The sequence below is a fragment of the Lactuca saligna genome, chromosome 2 (assembly GCF_052625555.1).
Source record: "Lactuca saligna cultivar CGN05327 chromosome 2, ASM5262555v1, whole genome shotgun sequence".
Taxonomy (NCBI): Eukaryota; Viridiplantae; Streptophyta; class Magnoliopsida; order Asterales; family Asteraceae; genus Lactuca; species Lactuca saligna.
In genome coordinates, this window is record NC_136418.1 from 156939622 (window position 1) to 156965361 (window position 25740).

A 25740-nucleotide genomic window follows, 5' to 3' on the forward strand; every position below is an offset into this window, starting at 1 on the left:
TAGGGACTAAACTTAATATTTCTGGAAACCACAGGGACCATTTTTGAAGTTTTGTCTTATATTTAATTCTATAAATTATATTTTTAATTTTCATTACACTACACGTTATTTCGTCTAGTATTAAATATTACTGGATCCAGAATTCTAAACAAATGTTGGATAAAGTGGTAGATCCGGTTGGCGAGTTGGGCGGGTTTTCGTTCTACAGCAGCGACTTACCTCGTAGCCTCAGTTTATACGCAAAGTAAAGCAAAGCAGATTAGCAACAAACACAAATGATGATTTAACTCTTCAAGCTTTCCATCTTAATTCCTAATCCAGACAAAAGAAGGGATCCATCGTCATCGCCGTTGCTGTCTCCGTTGATCATTTTATCTCAGGTGAGGTTAAATGGACAGCAAGAAGGTCATCGTTTGCGACAATGGCACTGGGGTAAGCTAATCGTCTCGTTAATTAACCATTTTTTAGTGATCTCGATCTATTCGTTGGAATCCTCTGCTTATCTTCAAAGTCAATTGTTGAAACATTGCGTCCTTGATCTGTTTTCTTATATTTTTGGTACCTTTTTATTCAGACCGGAACATTTCAAGCATCAAGATGTTTCCGGTTTTTAATGATTCGATAAACAATTTTGACATGAATTGCAACTGTATCACTAAATTTATGCACTATCTTGTCTCGAAACAAGTAAAGATGGATGGAATGTCAATTTTTGTGATTTTATGACTGCTGAATTTAAAATGCAGTATGTCAAGTGTGGTTTTGCTGGTGAGAATTTTCCGACATCGGTATTTCCTTGTGTGGTGGGTAGGCCGATGTTGAGATACGAAGAAACACTCCTGGAACAAGAGTTGAAGGTGAATATACTCCTTTTTTTTCTTCTCAATGAACACTTGTGTATAAAGGTCTGATGATTATATAAGTGCTTTGATTCATTTGATCAGTGCTAGCCCTTGTTTCACTGGTATTTATCTATTTGTACGTTGTAGCATATCAAGTGATCATTAATAACATCAATGCTTCCTTTATCCATGGTTCATAACAGGATATTGTTGTTGGTGAAACCTGTTTGAACTTGAGACATCAACTAGATATATCTTATCCTGTCAACAATGGCATTGTGCAAAAGTGGGATGATATGGGTCATGTTTGGGATCATGCCTTCTATAATGAGCTCAAGGTGAGTGTCTGCTGCTGCCTTTTGATATGTTGTTTGAGAACTTGATGAGTTAACAGATAGCACCTGCTGCTTGTTATAAAAAGTCCTCCATATTTCCTTCTTGCAGGTGGATCCATCAGAATGTAACATTTTGCTCACAGATCCGCCTCTCAATCCTTCAAAAAACAGGGAAAAGATGGTATGTGCAAACAATATACCCGTAAAAATGATTTTCGATTTGCAGTATGCAAACTTGATTGTGGATTAACCTTGATTTAGGTGGAGACTATGTTTGAGAAGTACAATTTTGCTGGTGTCTTCATCCAAATACAAGCTGTTTTAACATTGTATGCTCAAGGTGCTTATAGGGTAAAGGTTTATAAGACTTCAATTTTGCTGGTGTCTTCATCCAAATACAAGCTGTTATAACAACTTTGCAAAGAATTCAAGAACTAACTTTGATTTTATTTACCTAATCTTGATTTGATGTCAAAACAGGTTTACTTACTGGACTAGTCATCGACTCTGGTGATGGTGTCACTCATGTGGTAAGCAGTTGAATAACTATTAGTCTATTACTATTTAATATTTACTACTACTTAGTGCCTCTAACATATAGTAACCCTAATTTCTAACATTATCATGTTTCTTCAGGTTCCTGTTGTAGATGGCTACTCATTTCCTCATCTTACTAAACGAATGAATGTTGCTGGACGCCATATAACAACATATCTTGTTGATTTACTGCTTAGGAGAGGGTGAGTAGTTTCTAGAAGGTGCTATTTTTATAGTAATAGTTAGGGTAAATGGCATAAAAAACACTATTTTTACACAGAAATTCGATTTTGACACCGTGTTATTTTTTGTGTCAATTTTGATACTGTGTTTTCCAATTTGTTACAATTCTGACCATTTGACCGGTTAACCATGTTACATGCTGACGTGGCATGATGACATGTCAGTTTTGATGAGGTGGCATGCTGACATTATATGATGACATGTCAAAACTGGATTTTTTTCTCACAAAAAACACTAAGTTTTCATTTTTTTTTTTTTTGATTTTGACACTAAGTTTAATTTTTTCTTTCAACTTTTACACTATGTTTTTTTGTTCCAAATCGAACATCATTTTTTCCAATTTTGTTCAATGTTGACAATTTTCTATTTGAAACCGTATAAATATTTTTTAATACATTTAAACCGTATAAATATGTTTTTTTTTTCATTTAAAAACCATAGTTTTGTATAAATACATTTTTTTACACTCAAACCATATTTTTATATATAAATATGTATTAGTTATATAAAAATTGTATTTTATATTAAATATGCAACTTTAAAATGTGTTTGGAGGTTTGGAGGCGTGTAATCTATCAAAACTCAGATATCAAGTTTGCAACCCATCAAATTTTTACATTTTATTAGAAGCTTATGGTTAGTTTGATTCTCATTATATAACTAATGCTTTGAATGTAAGAAAAAAACATTTTGTATTTAAATAAAAATGTGGTTTTTAAACGGAAAAAATATGTTTATACGGTTTAAAATGTAATAAAAAAATATATTTATACGGTTTCAAATGGAAAATAGACAAAATTGAACAAAATTTGATAAATGATGTTCGATTGGAACAAAAAAAAACATAGTGTCAAAATTGAAATAAAAAATTAAACTTAGTGTCAAAATCGAAAAAAAGTAAAAATTTAGTGTTTTTTGTGGAAAAAAATCAATTTTGACACGTCAGTATATCATGTCAGCATGTCACGTCATCATGCCACGTCAGTATATAACCTGGTTAACCGGTCAAATTGTCAGAATTGTAACAAATTGGAAAATACAGTGTCAAAATTGACATGAAAAATAACACGATGTCAAAATCGATTTTCTATGTAAAAAGAGTGTTTTTTGTGCCATATACCCTAATAGTTATTATGATTGTACTACATGTGGTACTGAGACTTGAAAATTAATTTATCATATGAAGTTATGCAATGAATAAGAGTGCTGATTTTGAAACTGTTAGAGATATCAAAGAGAAGCTCTGCTATGTTAGGTACATTCATGAACCCACATTTTATTTGAACTTACAATGCGTTTTTTTTTTTTTTTTTTTGATAAGTTTTGGTTTGTTGCAGTTATGATTACAAAAGGGAGTATCAACTGGGACTTGAGACCACCATTCTTGTTAAGAATTATACTGTAAGTTACCATAGTTTATAATATAAAGGAAGTAAGGTCGTTAATTGTTGTTGAGAATGTTATAAAATGCATCAGCTGCCAGATGGAAGGGTTATCAAAGTTGGTACTGAACGCTTTCAGGCCCCAGAAGCTCTTTTTACTCCGGTATATTTTTGTGTTTAGTTTCTGAATTAATTAATAATTGCATTTGTATAAATGTTAATGTTAAGCTGGTTCTTACAGGAACTCATAGATGTTGAAGGTGATGGAATTGCTGACATGGTATTCCACTGTATTCAGGAAATGGATATTGACAACCGTATGATGGTAACAATTTTAAACCACCTATCAGTATTATTATTATTATTATTATTATTATTATTATTATTATTATATAGTTTGAACAGATGGCGAAATTATGTGTGATTGTATGTTTTGCAGCTTTACCAGCATATAGTTTTGAGTGGAGGGAGCACAATGTATCCAGGATTACCTAGTCGGTAATACATCATCATCATCATCCTTGGTGTGGTTTGACCAATTGGTCAACATATTTTGCATTTTCTTTAGAATTCATGATTACTAGTTATATTATATATATACAGACTAGAGAAAGAAATCTTGGATCGTTATCTTGAAGTTGTGTTGAAGGGCAATAAAGTCGGATTGAAGGTACTATTTATTGTTGGATCATATAATATAATATAATACACATTATTTGTGTGAGTGATTGATTGATTGATTAATTAATTATTTTTGTAATATCAGAAATTGCGTCTGCGTATTGAAGATCCACCACGCAGGAAGCATATGGTGTACCTTGGGGGTGCAGTACTTGCTGGAATCATGAAGGTGCTCGCTTTTTCATTCATTATGGATTTGCCTGAATTTTGATTGATTAGATTAGATAAGTACTCAAGTGTAAAAAAATTATATATATATGTGGATTTTTGCAGGATGCACCTGAATTTTGGATTAGTAGGCAAGATTATCTGGAGGAGGGAATTCATTGCCTAAGCAAGTGTGGGTAGAGCCATGATTTTAAGCAGCAATGCTAGTGTTTTAGAAATTTGTATGTTAGCTAAAAACGTGAGCGCAATTGGGATTTTACTGTTTCAAGTTTTGAGTAAAAAGCAATTCCAAAACATACATTAACAGAATGTCAATTCCACAACTAAATATCTTTTTAATAGACAACAAATACAGTATATATTGTTGCAATGTAGAATTTAATAGAGGAAAAGAAGCCAATGAGGATTACTTGTATTCACTGAAGCCGAAGCCACAAATGTACAGCAAATTAAAGCAACAAATTTTACATAAAACACACACACTCACTACACATGATAACAACAATAAAGGATTTTATATGTTTACACCAACCAGACTTTCCATTATATGGTATGGCATTATTTTCCCCAGACCAGACCACCCGATTGATTCCACAGAGCCCCAAACAATGGCCCCCACCATGTAAATCTCAACCAACAAACAAACTCAATAGCTTCTTACAATATGGTACACGCGCAGACGTTTGTCTTTGGAGTCTCATCCATCTTTTTTTCTGTTCAGAATCATAAAAGCCTATTCATTTCAGAAAATACACTCTACCAGAATCACTTATTTGTTAACATATTGATGAGGAAAGAGAAGGAGTCACCTGTTTTTGCTTTGGTTAAAGACATCTGTACAACAGCATGCATTGTAATTACCCCTTTTGGAAGCTCCCCAAAAGGTGTTCTGCACTGCCCAACAGTTTTGTTGTTTTCCAAAATTTTCCCCGCATTTATTAATTTTATGTCATTTGCTGATTTGGGTCCGCCTTTCTTATCTGGACGCATTCAACAAACATAATCTTCAGAAAGATATGATTCAACAAACATACGTCAAAAAAAGATGCAATTTATCATCAACCATTCATTCATTTTGATCTAACGTGTTTCTCATAGGCCATGAGTATAACATATGGAGAAAAGGTTGAAGGAGATCTGAAATGCCCAGAAAGGCAAAAACTAAGAGTTTTCCCTTTGCCCTTTGTCTAATCTTTAACCAGCTATGTCACTGGGATATAAGCTCAAGCTCTCTAGGATTTCATTTATCTGGTCGGAAATTGCAAAAACCACAAACTCAAAACTCCATCACAGTTGGATTACAGTACTCCATGTTTCATCATTCTTTTCTTTGTGTGGATCATACATCTTTCATCTTTTCCTTAAACCAGAGATCATTTAGCTTAAAACATAAAGACTGAAGAACAGCTATTGACATGAATTTATAAAGGCAATTCACAGTCGTCATGGAGTCACACTAACTAATCTACAAAATACATGAATCTCAAAATCGAAAGGCATAATCTATAGAGCAGAAAAAAAAAAAAGCATGTACAGACAAAAGAGACCGAAATCTGCCTAACCTTTGGGCCATTCGGCAACAATTCTCTCCTTGAGCATGGCAACTGTGGAAGCTGGAGAGTATCGAAATGGACCAATATCCGATCCATCAAGCAACCGAAACTTGAGCTCTAAAACATCTTCCTCCGGCATTTGGAACAGCCTACGATATCACACCTTATATGAAGCCCTAGGATCACACCTTTTCCACAAATCACTAATATATATTATCAAAAACCTGCACAAAGTCATACCACAACAATTATTAATATCAACAACCGGGAATCAAGAGAAGATGGTGAAAACTAAAGCCGTGGATCATTGGTTTAAAATCACCTTTGAATTGTAGTGAAAGAATCGATCAGCAGCTGTATGTGAACTGTGAATTGCGGGAGATGAGTAAATGGTATGAAGTATGGACTATGAAGGGAGGTGGAAATTGAAGAAGATGAGGAACCCTAGACCCGATCTCGAGGCGCTCTGCTAATGAATGCGAAACCCCATTTCTTTTCCTTTCAACTTTCGCTGTGCTTTTTATTGTACTGGTCTGGTCAGCAAGTCAGTTTGAATACGGTGATTTGTTTTTTTATAAAACCAAATTTAACATCATCTACCCACTTTCTTTTAATTTTATTAATAAGTATTTATATTTATTACGACATTATTATTGATAATTAAAAAAGTATATCTTATTTTTGGTTTAAGCATTAAATTATTAGTTTAACTACAAAATTTAATATGAGAAAACTATTATTTCAAATTTGTTTCTTTCTTAACATTATCTTTTAAAGGCTTTTATTCTTATTTCATATGTTTATACAAAAGTATTTATTGTATAATTAGAATATGCCAAATATTTAAATTATAAACTCATACAACCTATGATTTTTTTTCTGTAAAATCATTTTATTGCATTTGATTATTTAATTAATTATAAATATTTATATAAATAATAGTTTACAAAATGTATATAAAAGAAATGAGCGGTGGGAAAGTGAGATTTCGGTGGTGTGGCGTATTTTTGTACCAATTACCAAAAGGGCGTGGTTTGAAAAGGTATTATTGTTACCAAAATACAAAACATGGTAAAAGCCTAAAAGGGAATTTCATTTGGAGGTTGGGCCCACATTCTTTGATGAAAAAAAAGAAAAATATAAAACAAATAAACCCACTTTTTATAGCATGTGACGATCTTAAGTGGCTTGCTTATCATAAATATTACATTTTTCTGTCTGAAATTAGTATTTTACATTTTGCTCGCCTGAAATTAGTGGTTTGCTTGCCGGAATCCATTGTAAGTTTAAAGCATATGCAAATAACAAATCTACATCAACAATTTTCTTGGCCAGAAATTTCCATTTGAGAAACTTGTTCTTACGTGCTAAGACCTTCCACAACGGTTATTGCAAAACTAATTTGCAATGCCACATCACAAAAATCAAATGTCATGTGTATTTTGTCGTTTATAGTTTGCAAGACTTGCAAACATTAAATGTACCAATATTTTAATCAAAAAAACTTTATTTCCAATTAATTTCTCTTTTCAAAAATTGATTTCTTTTTCCAATTAATTTCTCTTTTCAAAAATTGATAAAGTTATGGCGAGTTGGCATTCATTTGCAAGATGGTATCCCTTGCACTGATGGAAATGCTCTAAGGCTGAATGATCCTAAGTCGAAACAGACGAGTCAAATATGGCTAACTGGAGTTAGGAGGTGGTAAATATTACATGATTTTGTTGAATTTATAAAATAGTAATTGTAGCGAGTCATTTCTTTTTTTAGGGTACGTATATTATTTGGAGGTTTTTCTGTTGTATCGTACCAGAAATTGCTTTTATTGATCCTACCTGACTAGATCATTTTAACGAATTTTAATTTTTTTTAGTAAATTACTAAGTCCCTAATGGAGAGCAATTATGGATCACTCACATAATCAACCGTGACTGTTTTCATCCTTTTAATTGGTATTGATATCATAAGTTGTCTCATATATATATATATATATATATATATATATATATATATATATATATATATATATATATATATATATATATATATATATAAACTCATGGTTAATTTTTATTTTAAGATATGATATTTACTAGGTTATAATTCGTGGAAATTCAGGTCGACAACAAATCTATTTATATAATAAGATAAATAGTTATTTAATTATACAATTGTCAAAAATATATATATAATATTTGATGTATATTGGTATATTTATAACATTATGTAAAAATAATATTTATAGTGGCTACAAAAATTAAATATTATTATTTAATTCAATCATTAATAAACAAATTATAAAATATAGCAGCGATACACATACACAAAATAGAATATTATATTTCAACTAAAAAAACAAAGATTATTTTTATTGTAACTAAACATAGTTAATGTAATGTAATTTAATAGAACGATCATATCTATCAAGGTAAATGCGATAATCTATCCTTGATTTTTTGTGATATATTAAAATTTTAACATAATTACGTCATATTGACTTAAAAAGAATTTGAAAATCACATTGTGATATGATGTATCTTTACAATTTGAATGTGCTACATCAAAATAAAAATGGACTTGAAACGTATTCTTTTCATACCAGCAATTTGTAATTTTATTTAGTACAAACAATTAATTTTCAACATGAATCAGCGTTTCTGGCCATCGTTCTAGAAGGCCCCGTTGACTTCTCGGCGTTCCAACAACAAGTTAACAAGAATCACAGCAAATCTAGCTTCATACATTTAATAAAAACTAAAAAAACAAAAACTCCATACACAAACACTCAAATACAACCGATTCAACTATCAATTAAAATAAATTCAACTCTCATAGTTAAATTAAAAATTAACGACATCTCTAAATAATGTGCAAAAAACTCTCAATTTCATCTACAAACTTATAGCTCTACTGCCTAGACATAGGTGCCATTGACATGGCTGATTGTTGGCTATAAAAACCACCTTCCATTTGATAATTCTGGTAACCATCTGGAACAATTCCCGGCGTATACAAAGAAACACCATTCACTGGCGGCCCAGCCATCGGTTGTGGTGGTGGCGGTTGGTTCATGCTATGGCCATATGTTACTGTCCCAACCGACACCATGTACACCGGAGCTGGATACGGCTGCATTGGCGGCATTGGCGGTGGAGGTGGCGGAGATGATGGTGGAGGCGGTTGTTGGTCTGGATACTGAAAGGGCGGAGCTGGTGGTTCGCCGTTATTTATCTTGGTTCTCTTCTGCAAAGGGTAGTCATTTGAGGGTGAATTTCCAATAACGCCCTCGGAAGCCAGGGACGAGAGGACGTAAGTCAGCATCTCGGCGGATGATGTTGATGCCGTGAGCTTTGCCGCCACTGCAGCGGCGGCAGATTTGGTGTCCTCAGATTGGTCGGTGAAAGGTGGTTGTTGTGTGTACATCACCGGAGCAGACTGTTCTCCGGTCACCGGAACAGGTGGCGGTTGTCTGCCATTAGGGTTGAGCAATTGCCTACAATAATTATCAGCCTTTTCTGCTTGTGTATGTGCAGCCTGAAAACACAAGAACAATCATTTTTGTTAGCAAGTAGCTCTTTTTTTTTTTTTTTTAAATAATACTTCAGTACCCAAATTAGTGAAAATAGTAATATACTGATGTAACCTACCTGAAGCTGACTTCGGACTTTGTCCAGCTTCATTTCCTGATAATAAAACCATGGAAGGTTTCATTTATATGAAGAAAAAAATGTGAATATGTAACAGCAATTTTATTAGGATACCAACAAACCTGATCTTGAAGAGCTTCCCTCAAATAAGACACAAGATTTGTTCTTGATGATTCAATAGCAGTAAGTTGCTCAATACAATCCCTCAATGTAGCATGCTGTCCTTTAAGTTCATCTGTGACACCTGTCCCATTTACTTTGAAAAGAAAAAAGAAAAAGGGTAAATATTTCAGAAATATACTACTATATAAGATGAAAATCAGAGATGAAAAAAAAAATACCGGATCTAATATCCCCACCAATTTCCTTTTCCACTTTTTCAACACAAGTAATGGCATTTTTGCATTTGCTGAAGAGTGAATCTTCATTGACCTGACTATCATATATAACTTGATACCCTGAAACTATCTTGTCCACTGCATTGCCAGCTGGCTGTTTCTGATTAAAAAATATAGTAACAAGTAAGAGATAGCAAACATTAACACAATTCAATACAGGAACATGTAAAAGATAATTAAATAAAGTACCAATTTTAACCCTGAATGCTTCCCATTCTTATTACTAGTTTCCATATGCCTTTTGACAAGCTCTTCCTTAAGAACTTGCCCTCGTGAACCAAAAACCTTTCTTTCATCCAAAATAGTGACCTGAAAAATTAAAAAAAGAATTATAATATAATTTTCTTGATTAGAAGCATGGAGAATGGGGAGAAGAGAAGAAGCATACGAGGCGTAAAGCAGAATTTCTCCCAAATTCATCCCCATTGTCGATGACATCACGGAGTGCATCTGGAAGAACCTTCCAGAATTCACCAACAAATTCAGAGCCTTTTCGCCTGCTGTTTTGTAAAATATCATTTGCAAGATATAGAAAAGCCAGGCGTTGATCACGTGGAGAGCTATGGAATTGTCTTGCCCATGTTTCCACAACTTGTTTTGCCTTGTTCATATGAAATATACACCAATGTGACAGAGCTATATATATTGTTAGGGATAAAAAAAAGGTAATTAATTGTTAATAGTTTTGAAAGTTAAACAAACATATTTCAGTAGGATACTCTCAATGCTTTGCTGTGAATTGTTGAGCTTAGTCAGCTTCTCCACCAAAATTTGTGGATTAAACGCGCTACCCATTGTGTCTAACAAATGTAGTACTACCTCCAATGACAACACCTCTTAAAGACAACCTTCACAACAAAAATTCCAACACGAAAATTAACAAAAGAACACTTCTGAATGCAATAGCAATCGCTAGCTTTCACTAATTCTCATGGTAAAAAAGGAAAGGAACTTGCTTATATAGATGGTGATAAATCATAAATATATGGGCATTGGTGTGTGGAGACAGAGAATGAAAGAAATCTTGCAACAATTACTAACTGGTAGATGAAATTTTTCTTGGGTGTTTGTAATTATGTTATCCAATTACCAATACTTTTATATATAGTTATATACTAGTAACTGGTGCATGAAAATTGTAACAGTTGACAAGGCACATTGTTTAATGAAAGTGTGACTATTAGTCTATAAGTCAAATGTATAACACAAGAATCAAGATTGATCTTGTGTAATGGTAGCATCATAAATTACAAACGAGTAACAAAATACCTAACAACTGCAATGTGGACAAAGGAATTATGGCTGAAACAGAACAGAAAGAAGTATTAATCGCTCGAGTTATGGTATTCGGCTACCCAATTTAGATCCATTATTTATCAGGTCATGTAAATTATCTGAAGCTAAAGTAGAACAAAACAGTTAAGTTAAATGCATAACAACTAAGATCAGTCAAGGAGACCAAAGTAGAACAAACGGATAACTAGGATAAAGGCTTCAGTAAATGTCCGTACAAAGTACAAACTATAGCGTTGGATAGTTTTTAGCAAAGGAATCAAAAGCATATGAGATTTTCCGGGCAAGGTAAACCGAATAAATTAAAAACAGAATAACAAAAACAGTAAAAAGAATTGCATACTGGAATGCTGAATATATGACAAGGAATAGTAACCTGATTAAAGAAGACAAATAAGCGGCGGAGCGTGAAGTTTCTCCATAAACGAATAAATTGGAGGGAAATTTTTAGGGATTTGAGGGATACGGAGGAGAAATTAGGTAAACTGAATGAATGATATTTTTGGAAAGGATTTTTGTTGTTATGAGAAATAAAAGAAGGGTGTAGATGCCGCCGAGGCGCCGACTGACAAGGGTTTGAAAAAAGTGTTTGGGAGTTTGGGACCGCTTCCGAAACCAGCTAATAACATCGTACGGGAAGAGAAAAATGTGGTTGTTGAGGGAGATAACCTCCGACGTGCGTTTGAAACCGTCACATGGTTGGGTATTTGGGATTTTGCTTATTTTAACTCCATAATCGTTTTTTTTTTTTTTTATCAAATTGCTTAGGTTTTGAAAAAAATAAAAAATAATAATGATTTTATAGGGTAAGATATTTTTGAAATTTACACGTTTAGTTCCTATTATTATTATTTTTTTTTGTAAAATAAACTCTTATACTTTATTTTTTGTAACAATGCAATCTTTGTGACCGATTATACCCAGTATAGTGGTCATATACGAATTTTCTTTTAAGGAAAATGACTTGATAGGGTAAGATACTTTTTGAAATGTATACATTTAGTCCTAATTCTTTTTTTTTTAAAATAAACCCTTATACTTTATTAATATGTACACATTATGACATTAGGTCCTTTTCACCGGATTCTTCAGGTTTTGCTGATGTGGAAGCACACGTGACACTAAATATCAATTAATTAGCTTAGTCAGCGGAGGTGGGTGATCCTCCAACAACAAGAAAAGGGCGGCAACCCTTCTCTTTCTCGTCTCTCTTCCTTCCGATCGAACAACAACAACCAAACACCCTTTACCTATTGTGTTTCTCCGATCTGTCTCTCTTTGCCTTCATCTTTGAGATATGTTGCCAGAAAAAGAAGAAATAATCGACGAGGAGCTACCAGAGCAGCTCCTCGCAGCCAACTACCGTCTCTACTTCCTCCTGTCTCCCCCTTCGACCTTGTTGTTTTTGCCATCATTCATCCTTGCTACCAGTGATGTGTAGGAATACACAAAGGAGTTGTCGGAGATCAGGGTTATACCTCTTTTTCATGATGAATAAAAGTTGGAAAAATCTTGTTGTGGATATGTGGATGCCACATGGGTATTTCATTTCAACAAAATAAAAGAAAGAGAAAATGACTTGATATGGTAAGATACTTTTTGAAATGTACACATTTAGTCCTTATTCTTATTATTATTTTTTTTTTCTAAATAAACCCTTCCACGTCAGCAAAATCTGTAGAATCCGGTGAAAATGACCTAATGTGTACATATTAATAAAATATAAGGGTTCATTTTACAAGAAAAAAAGAATAAGGACTAAATGTGTACATTTCAAAAAATATCTTACCCTATCAAGTCATTATCAAAAAAAAAAAAAAGGTTTCTAAAAAAAATATTTGGATTAAAAGATATAGATTGATAAACTTTTCTTTTTAATGCTTAAATTAGTTTATAAATATTTTATATGAATGTGTCATAAACATTTTCAAAGACATTTATGTATTCTCAAACACCTTTTAAATATTATTTACGTTTGAAAAATAATAAGTCATAAACACCTTCAAAAGCAATCTACATACACCCATCTAATTTTGTATAAATACTTTTGGATTAATGTTAGTCACTTTCAAAAAAAAGTAACCTCGATTTTTTTGTTCTTTTGGAAAACGACGAAGAGTCTATAAAGGGTTGTTTCGTAGTCCCCATTCATGTTGAAACTTGTTTATGAGTCGGTGGACATCCACTTAATGGAAATTTGGAATGTACATCGAGATTCCACACTTATTTGGTAAAGTAAACAGTAACATGAGATCTAACGATGTTGAGATTTTGCGGGTTAGTTTTTGCTTCATTTACCTGTTTGTGTGTTTTTATGGATTATTAACCAACAAACATATTCTGAAACTCAAAGAACATGTCCAAGATGTGAATAACATGATCAGAATATAGTGTTAATTTGTATTAAAACCTTAGAAAACTACGTTATTTGGAACAACAGATCTAATATACTTCTAAACTACCTCTAATTTCACTTATGTCCAACCAAAATTTGAACAATCGACCTCAATGAGAAAGGTAACACTTGATACCACTAGGCTAAAAGTCTTTTGGTTCGTTAGAAACTACTATTTATCATTAGTTACCCTCTACCAACTTAGAAAACTGATATATTGCGTTGTTCATTGGGTTTAATCGTCCTTTTAGTCATTTGAAATGAACTATCGTATTTCGAAATACAAAGAGCGGTCCGGAATGTGAAGACCATCCCAGTTTGGAATGAATATAACAGTCTGGAATGTTGTTCCATCCAACATTTATTTTTGAAATTAGATAACTTGTTTGATATTGAGCACGATGGTCGTTTCAATACTTCTCATACTTTGTCACCTAAACTTGTCATTGGTGTCAATATTCTTGGCAAGCTAAAGCACCTATTCACATCCAATAATATCTCCCAATAATATCTCCCAACAAATATGCTTTGATAGGTGGCTCAAAATTCTCGAGTGTGTGGAAAGGGATCATATGCTAATGCATTATATTTTTTGCAAAGTTATCACAAACCCATGAAAGAATGTAGAGGAAATATTTTTTATGAGACCAGAGAGAATAAACGGACCTTTGAGATAAGTCTTAGAATGGTCTGATCTTTTTTCAGACCACACTTTTTTCGATTAACTATTTTATGACCGGTCTAAGTCTTTGTCGATCCGGCCTCACGGTCTTTGCATGTGCATTTTTCAATTCAGTTTCAAAGTTTTTTCAGTTCGGTTTGATATCTTCATATTTGATATTTCGGTTTCAAGTTTTTCTTTTAACAAGTATGTTATTAACAATAAAATGATATATTAAGATTTACTAAATATGATATACTAAAGTTTAATAAAAGAAAAATAAGGAAAAAAGTTGGGTTATGTATGGGTAAAAAATGTGCAATTAACAAAAAAAATTGATATATACATAAACTTTGGCTTCCGGTCTTTTTGAGATCAGTCTACGATAGGTGTCGGCTGATCTTAGACCAATCTAGTATTTTTTTTTACCAATCTCGGAACGGTCCATTTTATTTTTCGGTGAGGTCTCATTGTAAACCGATTCGCTATTGGGTTTTTTTGGGAATGGTCCAAGATCTCGAGGGTGCAAGCCTCCAATTACACGACATTGTGGGCTTAAGTACTAAATGTTGGGTCTTGTTTGTCTAAGGCTATCATTAAGTATAATATAAGGGGAAAAAGCTTAAACATCAAACATGAAAGATAATTTTATGTTTTTGTTTTTTTATAACAGTTGTGAAAGATAAAAAAATCGATTAATAAACAATCTTAGTTGATTTATGGTATACTACAAGAAAACCATTAGGGGCATAAATTTCATAGGTAGGAAGTACAAAATAAATGAATTAGATTATTTAAAAACTAATGTTTGATACATGTATTGAGCTTGAAACATTCTGCAAACCCAAGCAACTTTATCTCAAGTTTTTATCAATTTTTAGTTTTTACTTTTACCTACCAAATGTTATCCTAATGCTTTACCAAAAGATGTATAAAGTATAAGAGAGGTTAAATATCTTCCTATTAAATGTTTCTATTTATCCTCCTACTGACAAGATCATCAAAAGTGTCAAAATCAAAGGATGAGATGAGAAAATAGAATTAGTGCTTTACACATGATGATCATTGAATTGGTAGGAGGATGAAGTAGGAGTAAGTAGAAAACAATTTAATTTTCCAAGTATAAACATGTTATTGAAACCATAAATATGTATATACTACCAAACATGCTTCCATTACATTTATTTAGCCACCATTTTTGGTTCATATAAAACTTCTAAAGCAACAATATACTTACCAATGTTATGCAATCTCACAGTAGCTTAACATTTAGGGCTTTAGGCACTTTTCTATGTTATCCTAACAAAGCTATACCATAAAATCAACTATACATTTTGACCCTCAACACTAGCTTTTAACACCAAACTGATGTAGACTAGGGTTTAATTATAGAAATATAGACTAAAATAAATAAAAAATGCAAAGGGTTCTTGGCTTTCGAGAGGTCAAGTCTCTCCCAAGTAATCTCTCCCTCAACTAATTCTGTTCCAAAGATACCTAACAGGCACTAACCCCTACTTATACTCTATCAAACCGACATAACATGTAAAATGACCTAAAATCCCTTATCCAGACATTGACCCATTTGAATTTCTTTATTTGACATTGACTAGTTTATTATCCATTTTATTGCATATCTAATCCATATATGAGGTATAACACAAACTCAACATGCTTGATCTTTTAATTAACTAAATTTTGCTACCATCAATCAAATATATCAAATTCATTAAAAGAAAATCAAAGAGCAGTTGCAGAACAACATAGACAAAGCAAAAGAAAACCAACCAAACAAACAAACAGATCTAAAAGGGGATAAAATCTCAGATCATGTTACTAAACAAAACCTATTATACTTTAACATAAAATATAAAGAAAACAACATGATGTTAATCACTTGAAGACCCATCATCATCATTTTCATGGAGTGTAACCACTTTCTCTATAAACCTTTTCCTCACTCCTTCAAGAACAGCTTCTCTAGAAGCTTCACCATTGAGCCCATCATTAAGAACAGGATCTGATTGGCACAAAATCATAGCAACACCTTCTGGAGTGCATCTCCTACCAAAAGTATGCAACCCAACATAATTTGCCTTCACTGCACCATTATTGTACACCAGCACAGTGGGAAGATTACAATCCGGATAATTAGGAATGCAATCAGTTGATATAATCTTGACAAATTTGGTAGCTGAATACATTGTTGCCAGTTCTTCCACACACTGCATTAGAACTCCACACTCTGGGTACCTATTCAATCATAACTTCCCATTAACAACCATATAATCAAAATCAATTGCTAGACAATAACAAAAAGGATAGTAGTTAATTAGTGATTACCCATCTTTGTAGAGAATAACAACCACCCACACATCAGATGGAGCTTGTGATACCTCACGCACAAAATCGGATCCTGAAATGGGAATGACTGACCCAAACTTTGCAACTTTCACTGTTTGCTTCATCTCTGCTAACCTCTTTCTCCTTCAAAAACAGAAAGGAATATGAAACCATGAGAATCTCACATGGAAGTTTAATGTCCCCATGAAATGAGATTAGGATTGTGGGAATTGAAAGCACCTGTATTCTTCGAGGAAACGATTGTCATCAAGATCATCTTCTAAATCTTCAAGTTCTTCTTCTGTCTTGTTATCGATCCAAGATTTGGTTTTAGGTTTGGAATCTTCATCTTCTGCAGGAGTGAAAGGATCAGGTTTGAAGGCAGGGGGTTTGGGAGGTAAGTTCCCGAGTTTTCTTTGAATATCATCCCATTGAGTTGATGCTCCTTCAACATCTTTGTAGACAAAGTGATAGTCTGCCATTGTATTGATCTTTGTCTTGTTAAGATCAGCTTTATCACTTGGCTCCTAAGATCTCTGCAAGCATAACGAATAATGTGTACTAAGACTTCAGATATTGCTAGAATATGTCCAAACAGCTAGTGTACATGGATAAACCATCTCAGGAGATGCACAAATTTCACTTGATTGATTGCTTCAGAATTCATGTCATTGATTCCCATTATACAGACGTCTATACCAATAAATTGCAAAATTTTTGCTTGATTGCTACATGTTAACAGTTTACTTCCTTGCTTATGTCACAATTACCACCAGCAAAGGGATTAAGGGAGACTACCTTCATAAATCATACCCAAGATTCGCAATACTAAAACAGAATAGACTGCTCTGATAATCAAAGGAACAAATTCAAACATAGTAATTACAAAAAATCATATGAATGTTGCATCGAATGCAATCGCAGCAGGGGACAGAATATAACCTTCATAAAATTACAGAGTATAGGCCCTGGATAATCAAATAGCCCAAATTCGACGTATTGAATAAACGCAAATGTCATGTTGTTATTTATGTGGCGAAATTGACATTCAATTACAAATACAGGAAGTACGAACAGTAAGTACGGACGGGAGAAGATGAATCAGGTTGATAGAAGGAAATGAAATATAAACCAGATGCGAAGAACCAACTCACCACAGATGCGATTGTGAGAGAACGAAGTCGGAGTTTGTCTAAACCAACCGCCAAGAACCCGAATCAATACTCAAGGTCCGATGCGATTTTGAGAGATGCAGATGCCTGCAACCCAAATCAAAACTAGAGAGTGCAGATGCGATTTTGAGAGCAATGAGATTCAGATTGGGGACGGATGTGATTTTAATATGTTTTAATCAAAACTACCTCGTTTTGTCTATTTTCTTCTACCGACTACCGTTCATAAAAATAATAATTATATTCTTCTACATGTATTTCTTATTTCTTAAAAGATCAACTATATAATAAAACAATATCTAGTTTGTTCTATATCAAATTTTGATGAGTTTTTGATATTTGTTATTTTATGGTATTTTAAAATAAATAATATCTACATATTAATTTTTGGATTTTTTTTTAATTTTAAAATTTAAAAACCACATTATATATATATATATATATATATATATATATATATATATATATATATATATATATATATAAATGTAAAGTATTAAATATAATAAATACAATTAATAATTTTCTTCATTCCTTATTTTAAAAAAATACTTAATTGTTTATATTTTGATATTTAATCTTTTTCTTAATCAACTCGTATATTATACGGATTTTACATCTAGTAACTAGATATATGAAAAAATTGTCTGTATAAAATAGACATGGTATAATTTACATTAGGATTAAGTTTAATTATATATAAAAAGTGTAGTAGTAGTGTGTAATTATAAATACTAAAAAACAATTTTTTTACGATCAGATATAGTTATACTTTAATTTACATCTACAAAATACATTCTAAATTGTTGATAAACAAAACAATCACAAAATACATTCTAAATTGTTAGGTCATTATTCCAATCAAAGCAGTTACGGACTTACGATACTAGAAGTCCAAAATATTATGGTTAAGGTATAAATCAATCACTAAACTAAAATTCAATTAATCAACATGATATTTTTTGGATTAAGATACATATAAAAGTGAAGGACGATCTTGTATTTAATCTTTTGGGTGGGTTGGGTATTTAATCTTTTGGGTGGGTTGGGTAGGAAAAAAATTAGGTTAAAAAATTAATTATACATTAATTTAATTCCACATGAGCATAGAAGCTAACATCTCAACAATATATTTTTCACAGATCCTCAAATAATCATACTCGTAAATTTATATGAGAAAATTACAAAAATAGTCACTTTTGCTAATCACTTTGCAGAAAATAATAATTAAAAATAAAATTACAATTTTAGCCACTAAAATCACAGATGGATTAGGGTTATCTACGATTTTCCTTCCATACCTGCAAATGTACAAGCTTGTAAATTGTGGACGTGCATCGAGTGTTGTACATTCGTAGATGGAAATTGTCCACCTGTGAACGTGAGTGGCCATCTGCGATTGTGAGGCTATAAAAACCATTTCTTTTTGGAACACTCATTTTTTCTAGTTATTTGTTGAGGAAAACTCTCTCAAATAGTTGTCTAAGTGTAGTCAAATCCACATCCTTCAAATAGATTACAAACATAATTATTTTCGATTATATATGCTTCATTACTAAATTAAAATAGATTGCAAACATAATTATTTATGATTACATAGGTTTCATTATTAAATTAAAATAAGTTGCAAACATAATTATTTATGATTACATATGTAACACCCTGTTTATTTATTAGATAAATAAATTAACTAACGAACAAATGGTAACCCTAAAATAAATAATTATATATCAACGGATGGTCTCGAAGATCTAATTGTCACAGTTTTAGAAGTCAGTGGATTAAAAGTGTGAGTTCCGAACTCAGTTTGTAAATATTTATGAAGATAAGGGCTTTGTGGTAATTATTTGGAATTAATTTAAAAGGAAATAAGGTGGAAGGGCTGATTATGTCATAATTAAGATATTTAGCGTTGTTTGGTAAATTTTGTACCTAAGGTGTAAATGATTTTAATGCTGAGGGTTTAAATGGTAATTATCGGATTTAATTTGAAGAATAATTCCAAAGCCAGGGTAGAAAGGATAAATATTGGTATCAAGTTGGAAAGGCTTGGTGGGGGAGGGACTAAACTTGTTAAAAAAATGAAAGTTTGATGTAGAGCACGGGACTTGAACCCGTTGATCTTCCCTCCCATTTTAAGGTAACAACTCCCATACCCTAACCCTAACTCGTCTTCTCTTTAGCCATCACCATCCATTCGGAGTTTACCCAGCCGCCATCTTCAACCCTCTTACTTCCTCCGCCGTTGCCAGCCTTATGCCTCTACCACCGGTGTTGCTAAGTTGTTGTTGAAGACGTGAACCGCCACCCCCTTCATACTCGTGTTCCGACGGCCTCTTGAGGATATGACGACGAATAAGATCGATATTGCGACCGTTGTTACTGCTCTGAGTTATCACTCTCCTTTTACTTATTCTGCCACCGTTCATAGTCGCGTAAGGCAGCTGTCGGCGCTGTTCCGGTTTTCTTTTTTCTCCTGTTTCCTCTCTGCAACAAGAAATCGGCATCCACTGCCTGCCGCCTCGGAGGTTGATGAGCTCGTGGTGTTTTCGTTTTTACCGGAGCACAGTGACGAGTTCAAGGCTTGTATTCCGACAGGGGGCACTGTGTGGGTTATTTCATGAATGGGAACATGTTTCAGATCATGTTTGCGTGTGGATGCCTCACTTGAAATCAAGAGAACCGCTGCCACCACCTCACGGTGGCGGCTGTCACCATAATCTGTTGTTGTGCCACCATGTGTGTGTGTGTCTTGGTGTGTGTGTGTTCTTTGCTATAGTGAGAGGGTGTTGTGTGGATGTCTAGTTAGATGGAAAAGCCACTACCACCACCATGCACCATTATGTGTGTGTGTGTGTTTTAGTGGTTATGTGTGTTTATTTGAAATTCAGCTTTGTAAAGTGTAATTAGAATTGGAATAATGAAAAGAAAACCATAACTACCACCGTGAGGTGGTGGCTGCCGCTTCCTGCCGCCACTGGTCGTCGTATCGGGTGGCGGTGTGCTTTGATTGTGTTTTGACTTGTTTGGATGGTTGGACAATGGGACTGAGAAACCCTAATGGGCCCAATGAGGCTTAATGGCTTAATAAACCTTAATGGGCTCAATAAAGCTTAATGAACCTAAAAGCCCAAATAGATGACTATTGGGCCTAATGAAACCTTAATGAGTCTAATGAACCTTAATTAATCAAAAGACATATCAATTGGGCCTATTGGGCTAAGATGGGGTTGGAAACCCTAATTAGGGATTAGAAAACCCTAATATTGGATTTATGGACTTGGACTTATTGGGACCCACTTCTGGGCCATTAGAATGGAATTGTGTGATTAAGCCCAATCACACCATATGACTTGTTTAGAAGAATGGTAGGTCGGTCGTAAAGTGAAATAGTCCTCGTATCTCGGTCGTAAGGACCGAAGGGTAGGTCAGGCACCCCAGATATGTCTGCCAATATGTTATGATATGTGCGGTAGTAGTAGTAGTAGGGGTGAAATAGTCCCCGAAGTTCGGTTGTTAGGACCGAAGGGTAAGTCAACACCCCATAATGATTTGACACGAGTGGGTCAGCACCCCATAATGGCTTGACATGGGTAGGTCACCACCCTAGAATGACTTGACACGGTAGGTCGGCACCCCATAATGGTCGAACCGGGTAGGTCGGGCACCCCAGAATTGCCCGACAATATGTATGTTATGTGATTTTATGGTATGTGGTATGATGAGGGAACTCACTAAGCTTTGTGCTTACGATTTTCAGTTTTGGTTTCAAGTACTCGTTTTTAAAGGAAAGGAGTCGGCTCGATCGCAACGCATCACACTATGGTTTTCCGCACATGAGATCTTTGGGTTACACTCTGATATTGTTTTATGATAACATGTTTTGATTACTTCTACTTTGGTTTTGTCATGACATGATAGTATGGATGATTTATTATAATGTTGGTTTATAATAACGTAATTAAAAAAATGAAATTTTTGGCCTGTAATTTTGGGATGTTAGAACATAGGTTTCATTACTAAATTCAAATAGATTACAAACATAAAATTTTTGGATTACATAGGTATCATTTATTTGTAATTTCTTCGAGAGAGTTTCCCCCAACAAGAAACTAGAAAAAATAAGTGTTAAAAAAAGGTTTTTATAGCCTCACATTTGCAGATAGCCACTCACGTTCGCAGGTGGAACTTTCCATCTGCGACACTTTAAAAGCTTGTACATTCTCAAGTATGGAAGAGAAATCGCAAATAGTCCTAATCCATCTCTGACCTTAGTGGCTAACTTGCAATTTTTGTTTTTTTTTTGGGGGGGTATTTTCTGCAATGTGATTAGCAAAAGTGACTATTTTTGTAACTTTCTCTCTCTCTCTCTCTCTCTCTCTCTCTCTCTCTCTCTCTCTCTATATATATATATATATATATATATATATATATATATATATATATATATATATATATATATATATATATAAAGGACTTGAAACCCTTAACTACTTGGGCAACGAAACATTTGCAACAAGTCTTGATACCAACAAATATTATTACAAAAACATAACTAAAATTTGTTAAAATAATAAGTCACTCACTTGCATGCTTGAATGGGAAGTACCCGATATCATCTAAAACAATGGACATCGAAGTATCATGTTATATTTATGCTCATAATTATTTGAAAATGCATAAAAAGAGTAATTCTATAATATGAATATAATTGTAATGATAAAATCAAACAAGAAAAACAATCATTCAATAGTTGTAGGTCTGCATTTTAATAATTATGAAGGGACATAACAACAATCTGTACCATTTTCTTCAAACATATATGAACCTGCTCACCGTGATATAAATTACAATCAAAACCAATAAGTATAAATCTATAAAAAAAACAATTAAAGATATGCAAAATAAACATCACAAAAATTCCAATCAATTAGTGTGTAACATGGAAATCATAGAAAATAACACAAAAGTACAATCACATAGATTATATCATATTGGTTATAAAAAAAAACTAAAATGACATGGTACATAAGACAACTTTTAATGCATTTATAAAAGAAAAATAAGGACTACTAAAGAATAGTTTTAAGACTAAACACTATTTGCTACAAATGGTTTTAAAAATCTCCTTCCCACCGCATCAACTATGATTTGATATCGTAAAATAATTTTTAGACAAACATTAAGGTACAAATTTCTTTTAATAACAATTTTCAGATTACCAAGAGAGAGCCATCTCTGAAAACATATATACATTTAATTTCACGACCATGCACTATATATTAAAAAAAAACAAACAACAAAAAGAAATGGGATAATGACTTGTAAGGATAACGAACTTTCGACTTTGTTCACATTTAGTCACTAAACTTTTTCGTTATCTATTTGACACTGAACTATTGAAACTGTACACATTTTACTGTAACATCCCAAAAATCACGACTAAAATTTTCTTTTAAAAACATTACTGTAACCATATTCATAAAAACCGTTTCATAAATCATAACATAATTTCGTAGCATTAATTCGAAATACAAATTTATTATCAGAGTAAAACATCCCAGGCTAGCTGACTATGGTGTGTACACTGCAATCTTTCCGAGCTCATCCTTTGAAAACTGAGTACCTGAAACCAAAAACTGAAACTGTAAGCACAAAGCTTAGTGAGCTCCCCCAAACTACCACATAACATACAATAACATATAAAGCACATATTGGGCCTTGCCCACTGCATCGGACCGAAGTCCGGACTAACTGGGGCCTTGCCCCCTGCATCGGACCGAAGTCCGGAAACTGACTGGGACCTTGTCCCCTGCATCGGACCGAAGTCTGACTAACTGGGGCCTTACCCCCTGCATCAGACCGAAGTCCGGAAACTGACTGGGACCTTGTCCCCTGCATCGGACCGAAGTCCGGACTAACTGGGGCCTTGTCCCCTGCATCGGGCCGAATTTCGGAAACTGACTGAACATAGCATAGCATAACATATCAACTAGCATGAACACATATACTGCATATTGCATCGGGTCGTAGCCCGGATCACATAACACATAACACATAACACATAAATCCTATCTGAGCCACGAAGGCATCAAACATACTAACTACTGCATCAGACCGAGGTCCGGAAACTACTGCTAACTGAACGGGCCGACATTGTGGCCTTAGACTCGTTCCTACTGGAAGGAAACTCACCTGAACTGCTGAATTCTGCTGGTAACCCTCGGACTGCTAACCAACCACCGTCTAAAACATTGCTCCTCTAACTCTCCGAGCTACCAATAACAAAGAAACACTTAGCCTAACAGACCTCTAAAAGTCAACTAACTCAACTCCAATCAAGGTCAAAGTCCTGGCCAAAGTCAACCTTCCATGTTGACCCTACTCGCCGAGTTCACTGATTTCCGAGTTCTGACCTGTCCAACTCACTGAGTCCCCACTTAACTCGCTAAACTGAGCCTTGACTCGAAGGGTTTGGGGTTTCGCGACTTGACTCGCCGAGTCCAAGAGCAGACTCGCCGAGTCCAAGGCAATCTTCAACAGACTCGCCGAGTTGTTCATCCAACTCGCCGAGTTCGCCTCCATCTTCATACTACTCGCCGAGTCCACTCAAAGGACTCGCCGAGTCTATTCAGTCCTTAATCCATGTGATAGCTTCATTTTAATTACTTCTTTTTATAGTTTATTTTAGCATATTTCATTCATAATTTAGATAATTTCCATGCATATTTTCCTTTTTGTTATTTTATGACTATTTCGGGTACTCTCGAATCTTGTGAGCATAATTGCAGGTTTTCGGGTCTAGCGGAGCGGGAGTGTTCGGGACATATAGGAGGCGATGAGATTTGGTAGACAAAAATGATGTTGGGCTTGATGGGTAGTGGCGATGATGCATGGAGTGATCTTGATGATTATTTGAAGACTTGGAGAGAAATAAACTTTAAATTTGCAAGATGCGGGGGAATATTCAAGCGTACGTAAATTATTAATCGGGCGAATTCACGAGCTTTGGAGGATTTGGAGAGGTCAAATTGGGCTTAAAATGAAGAAAAACTTGAAGAAAATGGGCTAGGAGGTGATTGGATTCGATCTGGGCCAAGTGGGCTAAGCTATGGAGGCCCAAAACCTCAAAGATGCTACATCCAGGGACCACCCGCGCAACCCACCCGCGCAAGAGCACGCGGGTCGCGCAACCTCCTGCAGGGGCAATTTCGGAAATTCTTCTTTTGAGCTATTTGAGGAAGGTTGGTGCCCATCTTTTGCATACTCTTGGACACCCGATTTTTGAAGATTCTCTCTGGAGTTTTGGAGACTTTTGAAGGCCAAGAACCCTTGAAGAACATCATATTTTTACCTCTTGATTCTTGCTTAATGTTTGGTACAAATTTCTCTAACTTTGTTTCTTTGGGTTTAGCCATGCTTGGCTAAGCTAATCTTGGTTGACTTTTGGTTAATCCTTTGAACTTTTGTTGAATGTTGAAGAATCCATGAACATGTTCTTGAATCTTTATGGAAATGTTTTGTGTTTTAACATCTTATCATTACTTGTATGTTTTAGTTCATGAGTTTAAATGTGTTGGTGGTGATTAGTTGGCTAATTTCTTGATTAAGTAAAGGATCCTCAAATTAGCAAGCAACAAATGATTTTTGTGTTGTTTTTGCTTCACACAATCATAAAAACATTTCCTCCAACATGGTGGTGAAAGCATTTGACCCCTCTTGGATTTGGTGACTTTTTGGTTTTTAATGCTAGTTGACTTTCACTAATTACATGCTATTTGGAATTAGTGACTTTGACTAAGGAAATTGTTATGAGCTTCTCTAGCCATTTCAACAATTAAGAAAAGTCTAGGTAATCTCAAGCTCCTTGGATTACTATAGCCAAATTAAGGATTTAAAACAAGTATTGCACCATTGAATTCTAATGATATGTTCATCAAAAGTCAAAGTGAGAAAACTTTAAGTCAACCATCTTTCCCTTATTGATTTTACATCAAATTCTTATTTTTGTTGCAATTGTCTATTTAAATCATAGTTAATTCTAGTTTGTTTCAAGTATTTCAAAACATCAAAACCCCCATTTTCAATTT

The 25740-nt window shown here is 34.0% G+C and overlaps 4 protein-coding genes across 6 annotated transcripts; 1 reads left to right on the forward strand and 3 right to left on the reverse strand.

Moving 5' to 3' along the window:
- The first annotated feature begins 140 nt into the window (after positions 1-140).
- On the forward strand, positions 141-4497 carry ARP2 (actin related protein 2). Its single transcript, XM_078981079.1, has 15 exons — positions 141-432; positions 747-857; positions 1046-1180; positions 1287-1358; positions 1439-1517; positions 1658-1707; positions 1814-1917; positions 3144-3212; positions 3295-3358; positions 3434-3502; positions 3581-3664; positions 3779-3837; positions 3943-4009; positions 4106-4189; positions 4294-4497. The coding sequence occupies exons 1-15, from the start codon at positions 391-393 to the stop codon at positions 4366-4368; spliced, it is 1164 nt and encodes a 387-aa protein (XP_078837205.1). The 5' UTR covers positions 141-390; the 3' UTR covers positions 4369-4497.
- Positions 4498-4565: 68 nt separating this feature from the next.
- MUB4 (membrane-anchored ubiquitin-fold protein 4 precursor) lies at positions 4566-6273 on the reverse strand. The gene is made up of 4 exons (XM_078981080.1): positions 6064-6273; positions 5751-5965; positions 4998-5168; positions 4566-4901 (listed from the first exon to the last, which is right to left on the reverse strand). Exons 2-4 carry the CDS (start codon positions 5878-5880, stop codon positions 4846-4848), a joined length of 357 nt encoding a protein of 118 aa, XP_078837206.1. The 5' UTR covers positions 5881-5965; positions 6064-6273; the 3' UTR covers positions 4566-4845.
- A 2253-nt stretch (positions 6274-8526) lies between these two features.
- On the reverse strand, positions 8527-11775 carry LOC145032315 (uncharacterized). Of its 3 annotated transcripts, XM_078981082.1 has the most exons (9): positions 11456-11775; positions 11056-11088; positions 10506-10634; positions 10175-10422; positions 9976-10095; positions 9730-9886; positions 9511-9644; positions 9389-9424; positions 8527-9275 (listed from the first exon to the last, which is right to left on the reverse strand). In XM_078981082.1, the coding sequence occupies exons 3-9, from the start codon at positions 10579-10581 to the stop codon at positions 8649-8651; spliced, it is 1398 nt and encodes a 465-aa protein (XP_078837208.1). In that variant the 5' UTR covers positions 10582-10634; positions 11056-11088; positions 11456-11775; the 3' UTR covers positions 8527-8648. The 3 variants fall into 3 exon arrangements, with proteins under 3 accessions (XP_078837208.1, XP_078837209.1, XP_078837207.1); XM_078981083.1 differs by lacking the exon at positions 11056-11088 and having other exon boundaries at positions 9730-9880; XM_078981081.1 differs by lacking the exon at positions 11056-11088 and having other exon boundaries at positions 11456-11774.
- Positions 11776-15842: 4067 nt separating this feature from the next.
- Positions 15843-17785, reverse strand: LOC145032317 (uncharacterized). The gene is made up of 4 exons (XM_078981084.1): positions 17633-17785; positions 16719-17014; positions 16479-16622; positions 15843-16388 (listed from the first exon to the last, which is right to left on the reverse strand). Exons 2-4 carry the CDS (start codon positions 16958-16960, stop codon positions 16025-16027), a joined length of 750 nt encoding a protein of 249 aa, XP_078837210.1. The 5' UTR covers positions 16961-17014; positions 17633-17785; the 3' UTR covers positions 15843-16024.
- Positions 17786-25740: the final 7955 nt, after the last annotated feature.

Excerpts from the sequence above, each read along its gene's own strand:
- ARP2 (XM_078981079.1), top strand. The coding sequence starts at position 391 with ATGGACAGCAAGAAGGTCATCGTTTGCGACAATGGCACTGGG. Across the intron at positions 858-1,045 it reads TCCTGGAACAAGAGTTGAAG|GATATTGTTGTTGGTGAAAC; the intron begins GTGAATATACTC and ends GGTTCATAACAG. Across the intron at positions 1,918-3,143 it reads GATTTACTGCTTAGGAGAGG|TTATGCAATGAATAAGAGTG; the intron begins GTGAGTAGTTTC and ends TATCATATGAAG.
- MUB4 (XM_078981080.1), bottom strand. The coding sequence starts at position 5,880 with ATGCCGGAGGAAGATGTTTTAGAGCTCAAGTTTCGGTTGCTTGATGGA. Across the intron at positions 5,169-5,750 it reads TGTTGCCGAATGGCCCAAAG|ATAAGAAAGGCGGACCCAAA; the intron begins GTTAGGCAGATT and ends GAATGCGTCCAG. Across the intron at positions 4,902-4,997 it reads TTTAACCAAAGCAAAAACAG|AAAAAAAGATGGATGAGACT; the intron begins GTGACTCCTTCT and ends GATTCTGAACAG.
- LOC145032315 (XM_078981082.1), bottom strand. The coding sequence starts at position 10,581 with ATGGGTAGCGCGTTTAATCCACAAATTTTGGTGGAGAAGCTGACTAAG. Across the intron at positions 10,096-10,174 it reads GAAATTCTGCTTTACGCCTC|GTCACTATTTTGGATGAAAG; the intron begins GTATGCTTCTTC and ends TTAATTTTTCAG. Across the intron at positions 9,425-9,510 it reads GGGAAGCTCTTCAAGATCAG|GAAATGAAGCTGGACAAAGT; the intron begins GTTTGTTGGTAT and ends TTTTATTATCAG.
- LOC145032317 (XM_078981084.1), bottom strand. The coding sequence starts at position 16,960 with ATGGCAGACTATCACTTTGTCTACAAAGATGTTGAAGGAGCATCAACT. Across the intron at positions 16,623-16,718 it reads CGTTTCCTCGAAGAATACAG|GAGAAAGAGGTTAGCAGAGA; the intron begins GTGCTTTCAATT and ends CTGTTTTTGAAG. Across the intron at positions 16,389-16,478 it reads GTTATTCTCTACAAAGATGG|GTACCCAGAGTGTGGAGTTC; the intron begins GTAATCACTAAT and ends ATGATTGAATAG.